Source organism: Phasianus colchicus, chromosome 26 (genome assembly GCF_987193195.1).
Source record: "Phasianus colchicus chromosome 26, bPhaCol1.hap1.1, whole genome shotgun sequence".
NCBI lineage: Eukaryota > Metazoa > Chordata > Aves > Galliformes > Phasianidae > Phasianus > Phasianus colchicus.
In genome coordinates this window covers 5,405,491-5,419,233 of record NC_143461.1, presented here as the reverse complement: position 1 = coordinate 5,419,233, position 13,743 = coordinate 5,405,491, and the positions used below count along the sequence as shown (strand labels likewise).

At 66.9% G+C, this 13,743-nt stretch overlaps 2 protein-coding genes across 2 annotated transcripts; one reads left to right on the top strand and one right to left on the bottom strand.

Moving 5' to 3' along the window:
* Positions 1-422: 422 nt before the first annotated feature.
* Positions 423-5,691, bottom strand: IGFBP4 (insulin like growth factor binding protein 4). The gene is made up of 4 exons (XM_031600746.2): positions 5,334-5,691; positions 1,972-2,126; positions 1,727-1,861; positions 423-1,584 (listed from the first exon to the last, which is right to left on the bottom strand). Exons 1-4 carry the CDS (start codon positions 5,689-5,691, stop codon positions 1,456-1,458), a joined length of 777 nt encoding a protein of 258 aa, XP_031456606.1. The 3' UTR covers positions 423-1,455.
* Positions 5,692-7,807: 2,116 nt separating this feature from the next.
* Positions 7,808-13,529, top strand: LOC116233637 (uncharacterized). Its single transcript, XM_090124843.1, has 23 exons — positions 7,808-8,326; positions 8,425-8,555; positions 8,821-8,892; positions 9,002-9,064; positions 9,132-9,188; positions 9,361-9,576; positions 9,813-10,175; positions 10,334-10,453; positions 10,527-10,598; positions 10,690-10,716; positions 10,860-10,946; positions 11,023-11,067; positions 11,157-11,228; positions 11,333-11,374; positions 11,460-11,487; positions 11,677-11,735; positions 11,838-11,972; positions 12,043-12,105; positions 12,173-12,241; positions 12,353-12,421; positions 12,614-12,808; positions 12,969-13,081; positions 13,186-13,529. Exons 1-23 carry the CDS (start codon positions 8,110-8,112, stop codon positions 13,394-13,396), a joined length of 2,526 nt encoding a protein of 841 aa, XP_089980969.1. The 5' UTR covers positions 7,808-8,109; the 3' UTR covers positions 13,397-13,529.
* Positions 13,530-13,743: the final 214 nt, after the last annotated feature.

Sequence of the window (13,743 nt, the reverse complement as noted above, 5' to 3'; positions counted from 1 at the left end):
GGGGGCTGATCTGCAGGGAGGGGTACGGCTGCTGCCGCCTCCCTCCAGCCCGACCGGGAGCGGCTCCAGGCACCGCCGCCCGCAGTGGGAGTTCTGCGCTTGCTGAAATCCCTTTTCCAGGGAAGCGCTGCAGGAGGGGGGGAGTTCAGCCAAAACCACCCGGATTTAGGAAAAAACAAACAATTCCCTGAGCGATGCGCGCCTCCAACGGCCGTCCTTCCTGGAAGCTCACTGTGCCCGGTCGGCTCGGGGCGCCCCGTGACGCAGCCAGGACCCGATCTGTGAAGGGGACTGCATGCTGTCAGCCCCCAAAGGGGGCACGGGGGTGGCACAGCGCTGCCCAGAAGCACCCACTTTGTGCACTGAGGGGCCCACGTGGGCATCCCATCCCCACACAGCCCGAGGGAAAGGGAACACGGCCATTAAACGCAGCAACAGCTTTTTCTTTTCTTTTTTCTTTTAACAATACAAAGCTTCAAGTTTACTGTAAAAGGAAGGATGGTGCTACACAGAGCCTGAGCGATGGGGTCGTCCGATAGGGAACTACGATCGCATCAGTGCAGAAAAGAGACGGCAGGGTCACGGTGGGGTCACGGCAGGGTCACAGTGGGGTCATGGCAGGGGGATGAGGGCCCTTATGCTGGTACACGGCAGCGTGTAACTGCAGCAGCACAGCAGGAGCGGCGGTGCGCAGCGCTGACCCTGCAGGACCCCCACCCCGCGCTCAGCCCCACCCCCGCTGCCATTTCACACCCAAAGGACACGGAAACCCGTCCTGTTTGCGCCCCATCTGAAGACGCGAGGGCAGCGACCACGAGCCGGGGGGGTGGGGGGAGCGGGAGCGGCTCGGCGCCGGGCACGGAGCAGAGCATCCCGCCGCCGATGGATTTAAATACTACAAATGTAGGGAGGCGGCGGGGTCTGGGGCTGCACCAGGAAGAGCTGACGCCGTGGCTGCCCCACCCCGAGGTGAAGGTCCTTATTGCTCATTGCGGCCCCCGCCCCACGCACACAAAGGCAGGTGACGGCAGGTGGCAGCGGGGGGTCCCTCCCTCCCCTCCCTGCCCACGCCGGGGGGCCGAGGCACTTCTCGTGCTGCGCGCTCGGGGCGGGCGCAGGGAAGGCACTGCGCGGGGGCTGCGCCGGGTGCCTGCAGGCAGGGAGGGGTGCAGCGCTGCTTTCTCCTTGATGCATCTCCACCCAAACAGCCTGAAAGCAGCCCTGCTGGCACCCGGGCAGCGTCCATCTGTCCGCACCAGGGTCTGTGCGGGACGGGGATGCCACCAGCGGCTGCTGGGTGGCGGTCACAGCGCTGGGGCGGCACGGTGCTGCGTGCCGTGGGCGGAGCAGGGCAGTGATGGGGGGCACGCGGGGGTCCCCGGGCGCCAGGAGCTGCTCAGCAGATGTGTCCCCTCTCCTCCACGGCCCCGGCGGGCGGCCCGGCCGCGCTCACGCTCACATGCTGTCTGCCGGCTGGTGGCAATCCAAGTCCCCCTTCAGCTCCAGGAAGCCCGGCAGCTTCACCCCCGTCTTGCGGTCCACGCACCAGCACTTGCCCCGCTGCCCGTCCAGCGCCGGGTGACACTGAAGGGAGGTACAGCTTCAGCGAGTGTCCATGGAGCCACGACAACCCCGTGGGCTTCTGCAGCTCCTACTGAAACCCAGCGCCCGCCACATCCCCCACCCTGCAGAGTGCCCCCGCCGTGCAGCCCCCCGCCCTGCCCACCTGCTTGGGGTGGAAGTTGCCATTGCGGTCGCAGTTGGGGATGGGGATGACGTAGAGATCCTCGTGTGTCCGTGTCTGTGAGGCCGCCAGTCGCTCCAGTGCGCGGTGCAGCTCGCTCTGGCACGAGCCCTGTGCCTGCAGGGAGGGGGGAGCTGAGCTCTCGGCAGGGCACCATGCACCCCCCCCACCCCACAGCCCCACTGTCTGCCAGCCCCCCTCCTGCCCTGCTGCCCCCCAGTGCTCACAATGGGCCGGGTCTCCTCGCGGTGATTTGGGCTCCCGCTGCTGCGCATCTTATTGCCGTTGTTGACGCGCTTCGCCTGCTGCTTCTGCAGGCACTTGCGGTCGTGGATGCTGCAGGGGCTGAAGCTGTTATTGGGGTGTTCGACCTCCTCCTTCTCTGCAAGGACACAGCAGGGCTCAGCACTGCAGGGCAGCCCCCGCTGCTCCCCCCACGCAACGCCCCGTCCCTGGCACAGCATTGGGCTGAGACCCCTCACAGCACAGGGAAGGGCTCTCAGGAACTCTTACTGCTCATTCACAGTTTGTTTCCACGTGGCTGTTATTGCAGGGTTGCAATTCACTCCTGGAACACTGCACAGCACTGGGGTGCGCCCTGCCAGCCCTGTGCAGCCACTGGGCACCGGGGGGTGGTGACCCCAGGACACACAGAACACCAGCCAACCCCTGCAGCCCCCAGAACTGCAGCAGGACCGGGGCTGCAGGGCCCCACCAGGTTCTGCTTGGGGTGCACAGCCCCAGCCCCCCACTCTCCTTCTGGGAGATGAAAGCAAGAATTCCAGGAATAGGACAGTCCACCTCCTGCTGGCCGGCCCGGGGGGGCGGCGCTTGGCATCTCCGCCTGCGCCCACACGGAGCCAAACTGCAATCCCAGATGTTGGCAGCTGGGAGGGAACGTCATGAGACCGGGGCTGCTCGGTGTCCATTGGGCTGCAGGTCCCCCTGCCTCCAGGCCCAGCGATGCCTTTGGGCCATGCACCACTCTTCCTGCTGCGTGGAGGGGTCCGATGCTGTGGTATCAGTGCCTGGAGAAGGGCCGGGCACTGTGTACCTGGCGGCAGCTCCTGGCTGCAGAGGGTCACTGAGCAGCTCCCAGTGTCCTGGGTAAAGTTCACAGCCCACCTGGCTGGCAAGCCCTTCTCCATCACTGTAATATTTGCTTTTTGTTTAAACTGTTCTTTTTTTTCCAGGAAGCGGCTCATGCCCTTGACATTTGAAACACAAACTTGACACCCACTGAGGAGTGACACCAGGACCCCTGGCAGCCCCTTTCACTGTGTCACATCCCCACGGCACTGTATCACATCCCCACGGCACTGTATCACATCCCCACGGTGATGTGTCACATCCCTGCAGCCACAGGGACTCATTTGGGGACGCTGCTCCTCAGGGACGCCTGGCACTGCTGGGGCCACCACAAAGTCCCAGTGCTGCTCCCATGGAGGGGACACAGGGCACAGAGTGGCACTGCTCCACACCATAGCCCGGCACAGGACCAGAACCCCCCCGCTCCCAGCCCAACCCCCCTCCCCCTCCAGCCGCTGTCAGTGTCAAATCTCTCGGTTAAATAAAACCAGATGCCAGTAACATTTTCCTGAGGTCCCCAGGAGCGCGGTGCCTCCGGGCAGCACGGCGGCGCTCCGTCGGCACCAGCACCGCGCTCCCCACCGCGGCCCCCGGCTCCGGGCCCCCTCCCCACTGCAGGATGGCTGCGGTTCAGGGCGAGCTCCCACCCGGCCGAGGAGCCTCTCGCCTTCCTGCTGCTGGCAGCGCTCCTGCACCGAGCTGGGCGGCAGAACTCCTTCAAGTGGAGCACAAAGATCTGGGAAAAGCAAATTCCTCAGAGCCAGGAAGGAGACCTGGAGCTCGCGCTGCACCGGCCTTGCAGCACCAGCAGCACCACGGGGCTGCAGAGACAGCGGCACGGGGAGGAAACCCCACTGCTGGGTTTGGGGTGCTGCCTCGGGAGGTCAGGGGTTTCTGCCTGGCCCGAGGACAGGAGCAGACATAAGCAAGGCATTCAGCGTCGCCTTCAATTAGCGGGAGCCACAAATGAGGTTTGTCACATGCTGAGCGTGTGATTCACAGCACCGCGCTCCAGCAGGAGGAGCCCCGAGGCAGCAGCGGAGCCCCGGATGGCGCCTGCAGGACGGGGACAGCAGCGCCGGCTGCACTGAGAGCCTGGGGTCAACTCAGGGACCCCATCCACACCCCGACAGCCCCGGTGACACCGCTGGGACAGGGCAAGAGCAGGTGCTGGCAGCATCCAGTCACTTTTTCCCAGACGTAACTATTTACCCATCATTAAGCCGCTCATGCTGTGTGCTGTGGGACGTCCTCACCTCTCCCCAGCCGCCACCCGCAGGTCCTGGATGCCCGATGCAGCAGCCCTGGGGCACACACCAGGGCTCAGCCAGCACCACGGGGCAGTGCCGTGCCACCAGGGGCGGTGGGGAGGGAGCGATGCAGCTGCAGCCTCTGCCCCGCTGCTCCAGCAGCACTGGGTGCAGGTAGCAGGGCAGTGCCCCCTCCTGCCCCATAAGGTGCCCCAGGCGCAGGGCTCATGGCCGCCCACTGTCCTTTCCTGCCACCTGCGGCTCTGCCGGCCAGGCACACGATCCCAGGGCCACCCACAGCCCCAGCTCAGCCAAACCAGCGCAGGAAACAAAGGAAAAAGCTGCAGCTCCATTTCCTAAAGGCTCTGGGAAAAATATGCTGCGTTACACGGGGCAAAGCCAAAACCAACAGAGTTTGGCAGCCCGGTGCAGCCGTGGGCCAGGGAGTGCAGAAAGCTCCTGCAGGATGTGGGCTGGGGGCAGACGGGCAGCGCAGGGGGACCCCCGGCAGCACCGCACCAAGTGCCCACAGCCAACGTCTGTCTGGGGAGGGGCAGGGAGGGGGGACCTCACAAAGGGCCTTTGGCACGGGTGAAGGGACACAGCAGGGAGATGAGATGTCCCCTGTCCTGGGAGCCCCAGGTGACGCCGCACAGGAACCCTGGCAGAGGGCCACCCTCTACCCCAATGATGGGGACATGGGGCAGCCGAGCAGGGCTGCAGCCCCAGGGCTCCCCTGCCCCCACTGCCCCACCTGCATGCAGAGCTGTGGCCACGGCCCCACGCTGACCTGCCTGTGAGGGAAGCAGGTGCCCTGCAGCCTCTTTGCTGTTTCCTCCCAGCCGTGCCAGCAGCATCCCAGAGAGTGGAGCACTGGTGTCACCAGTGCACAACAGGAGCCGCTCTGTCAGCTCCGCTCAGTCGGACCCTGCCCGGCCCAGGAGCTGTGCGGTGCCACCGCCGTGCCAGGACGCACAGAGGTGACGCTGTGCCACTGCCACGCTGCAAGCAGGTGGGGGTTGTCTGCAGGTGCTCTTCTTGCACCCACTGGCAGCACAGCCGTGCCGGGAGCAGGTGAGGACGGCACAGAGGCGACCCAGCCATGAGAATCCATGCAGCCCAGCCCCACTCCCTGCACCTCCAGGCTGCTCATCCTATTGCAGCTCCCCGTCAAGCCCCCCACTCTGCTCTCCCCAACCGACCGCGAGTGGCACAAATCCCCGCCGACTCCATCCCGCCCCCCGCCCTACCTGGTGGCTGCAGGCTCTCCTGGATGGCCTCGACGTCGGCCAGGTCGGTGCAGACGCCCTGCCCGTGCATGAGGGTGTGCAGCGGTCGGGGCACTCCGCGGGGCGGGTAGCAGCGCAGCCCGGCCCCGCAGCGCGCCGTGTACACCCCGCAGGCGGTGCCCCGGCCGAGCGCGCAGGTCGCGCAGCAGCCGCAGCCCGGCTCCCGCACCAACTCGGCGCAGCCCTGCGGGGCCTTGCAGCGGGCCAGCCGCTCCTCCGAGCACGGCGGGCACTGGATCGCCTCCTCCCCGCCGCCCGCCGGCCCCGCCGCCGCCGCCGCCGCCGCCGCCGCCAGCAGCAGCACGGCGGCCCCGCACATGGCGGCCCCGCGCCGCTCCGCTCGGCGTCGGGCTGGCGGCGGACGCGGGGCGGCGGCGGCGGCCGCTTTATGCGGCCCCGATGGCCACACCTCCCGCAGCCACCGGGGCCACCGGCGGAGCCGCCCCCGTCACCGCGGGGCTCCGGCAGCGGGCACCGGGAGAGCTCCGCCGCCCCGACCTCCTCGGTGCCGCCCGGGGGTCCCCATCCCGCAGCCCGCGGCCCCTGCACGACCCCCCCCGCACCGTCCCGTGCTGCCCCGCAGCCGTCGCGAGGCCCGTGTGCTGCCCGGCGCTGAGCCACTGGGACGGAATGGGAGGGACTGGGATAACGGGGATGGGGTAGAGCGGGAAGGGATGGACTGGGATGGAGTGGGGTGAATGGGAATGAACTGGGATGGGATGGATTGGGATTGGTTGGAGTGGGATGGGATGGAATAAATAAACTGGGACGAGATTGGGATGACATGGGATGGTCTGGGGTGGACTGAGATGGGATGGATTCGGATGTGATGGGATGGACTGAGATGAACCAGGATGGATGGAGATGGAACGGACTGGGACGGATTGGGATGGACTAGAATGCAGTGGGATGGACTGGGATAGACTGGGAGGCTGCACCGTGCAGGACAGCGCTGGAGCTCAGGTCCGAGCACGGGCCGAGCCCCCGGGCTGCCCCGACCCCCAGCGCCCCGCAGCGCCCAAAGCTGCGAACTGCGGAGCGTTGGGCGGGGGGGGGGAGGGCTGCGGGGCGGTGCGGGGAGCACAGGGAGCCACAGTGTGCCGGGCTGCAGCCTTCAGCCCGAGGGCAGGGAACCACAGAACCACAGAACCACGGAACCACGGAACCACAGACCATCCGGAGCTGGGAGGGACTCACAGGGACCACTGAGTCCAACCCTGGCTCCACACAGCAGCACCCAAACCAAACCCAATGTCTGCGAGTGGTGTCCCAACGCTGTGAGCTCAGGCAGCCGTGTTCCCCACCCACCTGGAAGGTGCAGAACCTTTTCCTGACACCCAACCCAGATCCAGCTTCAGCACTGCCAGGTGAGCACAGCATGCCGGGCACAAGCACGTCTCATGGGGCCCCATTCACCCCCCACAGACCTGGCAGAGCAGTGGGAGCTGTGACAGTGTGCCACCAGCTCAGCCTGGCTCAGAGGCACCAAACATCAGCCCCATTTGTTTCATTTGCCTTCTGCATGCACACAGCAGGGAGGGAGGTGCAGAGCATCAACAAGAGCCAACTGCGCTCCGTGCCTGCAGCCTGGCAGTGCTCAGAAGGGGCTGAGCCCACCGCAGCCCCCTGCACTCACCTCCCACCCTGCGCTCACACTGCAGTGCCAGCTGTGCCACTCTGGCCGCTCCCTGAGCACCTTCCATCCCCGCACCGTGAGCAGGGCAGCACCAGCTGGGGGAGAAATGCAAGCAGGGCTGGTGCCCCCCATGCTCCCCAGACCCCTCCTCCCCTCCTAGCAGAGCGGGGGCCCCACAGCCCGCAGCCCACAGCCCCTGCCCTGCCTGGCACAGCCACGGGGCACACGGTGGCCATGACTCGGGACAGAGGCGCCAGCCTTGACACAGCGTCCGAGCCGGGGCCAAACCCAAACAGGTGCCCGGCCTCGCGGCAGCCGCAGCTCCTTATCAGACCTTGGCAGCACCATGCGCCCGCCGGGGAGGCTGTTGTGTCTGCGGGGCTGGAGGAGCGGGAGCACGGGGAGCAGGGATGTGTGAGCTCTGCAGCCCCAGGGGCTGTTCCTCATCTCTGCCAGGCATGGGGCCTCAGGTCCCCGATTCCAGCACCGTCCTGCCCCATGAAGAAGGCAGGTGCACCCCACTGCAGTGCATCCAGCACCCCGAGATGCTTGGTGCAGCAGGGGACCCCCAGCTCTGAGATTCTTTGGGCTCCAGCTCTGGGTCTTTGTCCCACTGTGACACCCAACAGCTCCAAAGCCATCACAGCACCTCAGAGGGGCTGTGGGTTCCAGCAACGCAGTGTTGCAGGGGCAGAAGATGTCTCAGAGAGGGCTGCAGCCCCCCGGCTGAGAGCAGCTCTTCCAGAGAAGGCGGGCTCTGATGGAGCAGGGGGACATGGGCTGCACGCATCCCTGGTGGGACATTGCTCCCTGTTGTGCCAGTGCCCTGCTCCCAGCCAGCCCCTTCCCGCACTCCCTCATGGTTTTACTCCCATTTCCAGGCAGCATCTCCTCCTCCAGACCCCTGTCCCTGACCTGGCTCCCTTCCCAGAGCTCCCATGTGCCCTCACTGCCCCGCACCCTCACAGTGAGCATTCAGCCCCATGCTGGATGCAGCCCGCGGGGGGGGATGCTGGGGGGTGAGGGGGCGTGTCAGGGACCACTGTGATAACAGCAGGGGCTGTGCCAGGGCATCAAAAGCAGACGGCACAGACGAGCGGGATGAGCCAGGCCCCCCTGTCTTCAGCACCCCGGGGCTGCAGCATGAGGCTGGGTTCCTCACGCCTCCTCCATGCCCTCTGCATCCTCTCAGTGCTGGCCGGGCTTCTGCCCCATGGCACAGCCCAGTGGTTCTACCCACTGGGCTCAGAAGACACCACTCCAGAGCCCGGCACCAGCCCCGCCACCCCCACGCTGCCCACCCTGGGTGGGGAGGAAGGTAGGTGCGCACCCCAAGCTCCCGGATCCGGTGAGGAGGGGACACTCCCATGCACTGGGAGCAGGGAGCACCTTGCTGCCCACATCCCCATCCTGCAGATGCTGCTGACACAGAGCCCGTGAAGAAGCTGCCGCTGAGCAAACCGCCATTGGGAACGGACTCGAGGAGACGGGAGCCCTCTGCCAGGACCAAGGGCCGGGGCCGTGCCCTGCTGAACACACGAGCCCAGGTGCCCATCCCTGGCAGGAGCTGCACCCCAAGCCCCCCATCCCCACCCCGAGCCTCAGCCCACGCCAGGCCTGCTCTGCATCCTTCCCCTTATCAGCACCCAGCACAGCGCAGCCACAACAGTGCATCCCACACTGGGCTCCATCCTTGGAAATGCTTTCCCCTCTCTGCCCCTTGGAGAGGAGACCCTGGGGCCACTGCACAGCCCGCAGTGCACAGCAGTGCACCCCGCCGGCTGCATGCTGAGCTCTGCCCTTCTGCCCTAGCACAACCACCCCACGGCCACCCCGCAGATCTTTGAGGGCAGCGCAGAGGAGGAGGAGTTCCTGCAGATCAAGGTGCGGGGGGTGAGGGAGGGCTGGGGGGGGGCTGTGGAGCAGCTGGGCACAGGGGGCACGGGGCAGGGATGCAGGGGTCTCACTCTCAGTGCTCGTCTCTCCTGCGCAGACCACACCAAAGGGACTGCCCCAGCGTGTGCCCATGGCCCCCGGGCTGGATGTGACCCTGCAGGTGAGGGGGGGTTGGTGCCGTGCCCCCCATCCGCCATCCCCACAGCTCACAGCTCGCTCCCCTCCAGATGCACAACGGCTCCAGCTGCATCTGCCCTGCGCGCCCCGGCCCTCCCGGCCCCAAGGTATGGAGAGGGGTCCTGCGGGGGGCACGGGGGCTTGGGGATCTGCGGGGAGAGACCCCAGGGCTCTTTTCACCTTTTTCTGCTCTGGATTTGGATTCTTGCTTCGGAGTGTGCATTGCAGGGACAGTCCCACTGTCGGGGCAGGAGCCAGGCTCTGTCTTCATCCCAACAGGGAGAGAAAGGCGACCGCGGTTTCCCCGGGGAGCGGGGCCAGCCAGGGCTGTCTGGGGAGAGAGGGAGGACAGGCAGCCCGGGGCCGCCAGGTCACCAGGGGCCTCGGGGCCCCCCTGGACCACCGGGACCTCCAGGGCCACCAGGACCACCGGGTGCTGGGGGAGCCAGGAGTCCACCTGCACCCGCAGTGATCTCCAAAGAATCAGAGAGAGAGGTGAGAGGTGGAGAGGGGGCATCTGGGGTGGGTGACACAGGTGGGTGATGGAGGGACGGGGGATGATGCCGGGATGGATGGGCAGTTTTGGAGCTGCTGTGGGGTCCATCCCCAGCTGGACCTTCTGGGATTGGCAGGGCAGGGACACAGAGCTGCAGAGGTGGGTAGGGGGCCCACAGGACATGATGCTGCCATTCACCAATGCCACTCTCTCCTCTCTCCCTCCACCCTGACAGCTGGGAGCAGCCAGCCCCAATGGGAAGCCAGGACCCCCCGGCACCCCAGGGCTGCCTGGCCCCCCCGGCCCCCCAGGCTACCCAGGTCATGAAGGCACTCCAGGGCTCCCTGGGCGGGAGGGGCAGCCTGGTCCCCCCGGCCCACCAGGGGCTGTGGGACCGCCTGGGTTCCCAGGGAGTGAAGGAGCACCAGGATCCCCAGGCTTGGCTGGGCCCGATGGCCCCCCAGGGGCACCGGGACTCCCAGGCAAACAGGGACCCCCTGGGGCACCTGGGCACGAAGGGCCCCCCGGCCCCCCTGGACCCGCGTCATTCCCTGGCAAACCAGGACTCCGAGGAGAGCCGGGATTCCCAGGATTAAAGGTAAGGAGGGGTCTCAGAGGGGGTTCCAGACTTTCCACCACAGACCCCAGGGGATGCAATGGGGCAGCGGGTTTCACCCAGCTCCATGCTCTGCTGCTGCGAAGCCCTGGGGAGACATGGGCCCCACACTCATGGCCCCATGTGCTGCATCCCGGCAGGGTGAGAAGGGTGAGCAAGGGCTGCCGGGCATGCCAGGGAGCCCTGGCCGCACCGGGGAGATGGGAGCCCCAGGGATGCCCGGTCCTATGGGACCACCGGGGCCACCAGGGGACTACAGGGTGAGTACAGGGCTGGGGGTGCTTAGGGTGGTCACAGTGCCCAGCGCTCAACCTGCACATCCCCTCCTCCCAGTGTGAACCACGCCACGCTGGGCACCATGGAGCCACTGGGCACCACGGAGCAGCTGGGCCACCGGGTCCCAAGGTGAGCAGGGCAGCAGGAACTGGTTTGGGTGCTCATAGGGGCTGGGATCACCTGCATCAGGGTGCTTATGGGACCGCTCTGCTTTTTTCAGGGTGAAAAGGGTGATCCAGGAGAGCGGGTTTGTATGGGGTGTTGCACGAGGGGAGCTGGTGGGGGTATGGGGGGTGGGTGAGTTGCACCATCCCCTGCAGCACATGTGCACTGCACACCCAACACGTGCCCTTCCCCCCCGCCCTTACCCTGCCTCACTGTGATCCCCAGGGGTGCTGCTACGGGGAGCCTGGCTGCAAACCAGGCCACCTCCCGTTCCCCAGCCCTGGCAGCCAGCCCAGCGCCTGGTACCAACCGGTGAGTCCTGGGCTGGGGGTGGCAGGGGGGGTGGCAAGAGGAGCTCAGCCTCCATCTGCTCGTGTTCCCTTTGCAGCACAGCAAGGAAGAGCCGGATATCTATGGAGCAATCATTCCCCATGTGAGAGATTGCAGCCAGCATGACGTGGAGCCGCCCACCCCAGAAGCAGCACCAAGCCACCCTAAATCTCCACACTGCTCTCCCTGCAGGGTCCCAGAGGTCCCCCCGGTCCGCCCGGTCCCCCTGGTCCCCCCGGAGCACCAGGACTCCTCTACCTCAATGTAAGGACCTGCACAGACAGCACACACCTCTGTGCCGCAGTGCACACGTGTGTGAGCGTGCAGTGTGAGGTTCTCCCCGTGCATCCTCCTGTTTCTGCTCACAGCGGGTGTACCCCATGCGCGGACAGCAGCCCTGCAAGCAGCCGGTAAGCTTGCTGTCCCCTCCCTGCGAGCTGCCACCACCGTGCAGCTGTGTCCCAGCAGCAGTAATGGCCCCGTTTGCATTCACAGGCAGCGGCCAATGCAGCCTGGGCAGTGGGTAAGGGGCTCTCTGGGTATTTGGGTGAACTCCTGCCTCCTTGGAAGCACCTTTTGCAAAGCTTCGTGCCCTTGCATCGGGGTTGTCCTGGTGTCCCCATGGTGTTGGGGTGCCTCGTGACCCCAACCCTACCCCTAAAGCCAACCCCAACCCAACCCCAGTCCTACCTTTAACCCAAACCCTCCTCAGCTTCTCCAGATGCTGATGTTCCCCATCCAGAGCCGCTGGAGCCCAGCACCGACCTCCGGGTGCGTGGGGGGCTGTGCCCATGGGTAACCCCAATGTGTAGGCAGCTCCCCATGGGCAGGGGGGGTCAGCTGAGCCCTGACCGCCCTCCGTGTCCCTCCCAGCGCCAGACGTGGGTGTTCAGGTCTAAGGAGCTGATGCTGAGGTCTGGCAGCTCTGTCCCCGAGGGCAGCCTGGTCTACGTGCAGGAGGGGAGCAACGCCTTCCTGCGCACCCCCCGGGGCTGGAGCAGGCTGCTGGTACCGTGCTGGGAATGGGGGAGGGAGGGGGCCACAATGTGGCTGGCCCCCCCTAACTGCTCTTCTGCAGCTGGAGGACTCAGACTCGCTCTTCGTGGGTGATGACCCCTCCGCCTCCACGCCGCAGTACCAGGTGAGGCAAAGGGACAGACCCCCGTGGGGGGGTGCACCCCTGGGACTGCCCTCCCATCTCTGTGCAGGAGGCGAAGCAGGCGCAGACACGAGGTCCCAACACAGAGCCACCCTCGGGGGCCCGGGCAGACTCACTGGTGAGCAGAGGGATGGAGGTGGCACCAGGAGAGCCCGGGTGGCAGTGGGATGAGGAGGAGGATGCACCCTGGGCACTGAGACTGCTGTCCCCAGCGTCCCCGTTATTGCAGGTCCTGAAGCAGGATGGAGCTGGGCTGCCCAGCACCCTGCCGACCACCGCCGCCCCCAGGATGCCCTCTGTAAGCGTTGCCCCATTTCCTGGCCCCTTCCAACCCCACGATGCCCGCCCCCCCCCCCCCCCATGTGTCCATGGGTCTGTGTAGACCTCGCTGCCCGACCCAGGGGGCTGCAGTGCCACGTGGGGTGCGGGATGACGGCACGTGCCCCGGCAGCTCCGGCCCCCCATGCGCTGCCACCCGCTGTCCCCGTAGCTCCGTCTGGTGGCCCTGAACGTGCCCCTCTCCGGGGACATGAGCGGCATCCGCGGCGCCGACCTGCAGTGCTACCGGCAGTCACAGGAGGCTCGGCTCTACGGCACCTTCCGGGCGTTCCTGTCGGCCCCCAGCCAGGACCTGGCCTCCATCGTCAAGAGGACGGACAGGACCCTCCCCATCGTCAACCTGAAGGCAGGCGGCCCCATCCCCGAGGGCTCAGCGTGTCCCCCCGGGAAGCACGGGCTCTCCGCGTGTTTTCCGATACGAACCCAGAGCCATTGCAATGGGGACAAGGGGCTTTGGGGGGCACTTGCCCCCCACCCGCAGCTCAGTGCCACCCCCACGTCCCCAGGGCCAGCTGCTGGCTCGCTCCTGGAGCTCCCTCCTGCAGAGCCAGGCTGGAGCCGCCCCGCGGAGCCCCATCTACACCTTCAATGGGCGCAACGTGCTGACGGACGCCCTCTGGTGAGTCCCGGCCCCGCACGTCCGCGGCATCACGCGAAGGTGCAAAGGGTGGGAGGACGGGGAGGGCTCCCCGGGGCTCCCCATCATCCCGTTGCCGCTCGCAGGCCCCGCAGGCTGGCATGGCACGGATCCACGCCGCGGGGCGGCCACGCTCAGCGCCGGGACTGCCAGGGCTGGCGGAGCTCCGGCCCCGGGGGCGGCCTGGCGGCCCCGCTGGGTCAGGGCAGGCTGCTGGCCGGGCGGCGGCACAACTGCTCCGAGGCGCTGGTCGTGCTGTGCGTGGAGGTCGCCTTCCCGTACCGCCACATGTGGTGACGGCCCCGAGCCCCGGGAGCGGGCAGGGAACACCGGGAGGACGTCCGTCCCGCCCCGTCCCTGCGCACAGCCAGCCCCGCACCTCCGGCACCGCCCCGTTCACGTTTCCCTCCGAATAAAAGATGAGAAAAAGCTGGCGTTCGGGCCAATGTTCGGCTTCCCTTTATTGGAAGGGAACCTCTAAGGGAGGGACCTGGTTTGGGATGCCACCAGCTGCACGGAGGGACGAACCCCGTCAGGACAGCGCGGCGCTGGGATGCCGCCGCGGGGCTGCGGACGTTGCGATGGGGCTGAGGATGGGGGGAAGGGGCTGCGGGGGGGGGGAGCGCCGCGGGGTCGCAGCTCCG

Coding starts and splice junctions, on each gene's coding strand:
- IGFBP4 (XM_031600746.2), bottom strand. CDS start 5,691: ATGTGCGGGGCCGCCGTGCTGCTGCTGGCGGCGGCGGCGGCGGCGGCG. Junction 2,127..5,333: donor GGAGAGCCTGCAGCCACCAG/GTAGGGCGGGGG, acceptor GTGTCCTTGCAG/AGAAGGAGGAGGTCGAACAC. Junction 1,585..1,726: donor GCAACTTCCACCCCAAGCAG/GTGGGCAGGGCG, acceptor ACCTCCCTTCAG/TGTCACCCGGCGCTGGACGG.
- LOC116233637 (XM_090124843.1), top strand. CDS start 8,110: ATGAGCCAGGCCCCCCTGTCTTCAGCACCCCGGGGCTGCAGCATGAGG. Junction 8,327..8,424: donor CACCCTGGGTGGGGAGGAAG/GTAGGTGCGCAC, acceptor CCCATCCTGCAG/ATGCTGCTGACACAGAGCCC. Junction 8,556..8,820: donor TGCTGAACACACGAGCCCAG/GTGCCCATCCCT, acceptor CTTCTGCCCTAG/CACAACCACCCCACGGCCAC.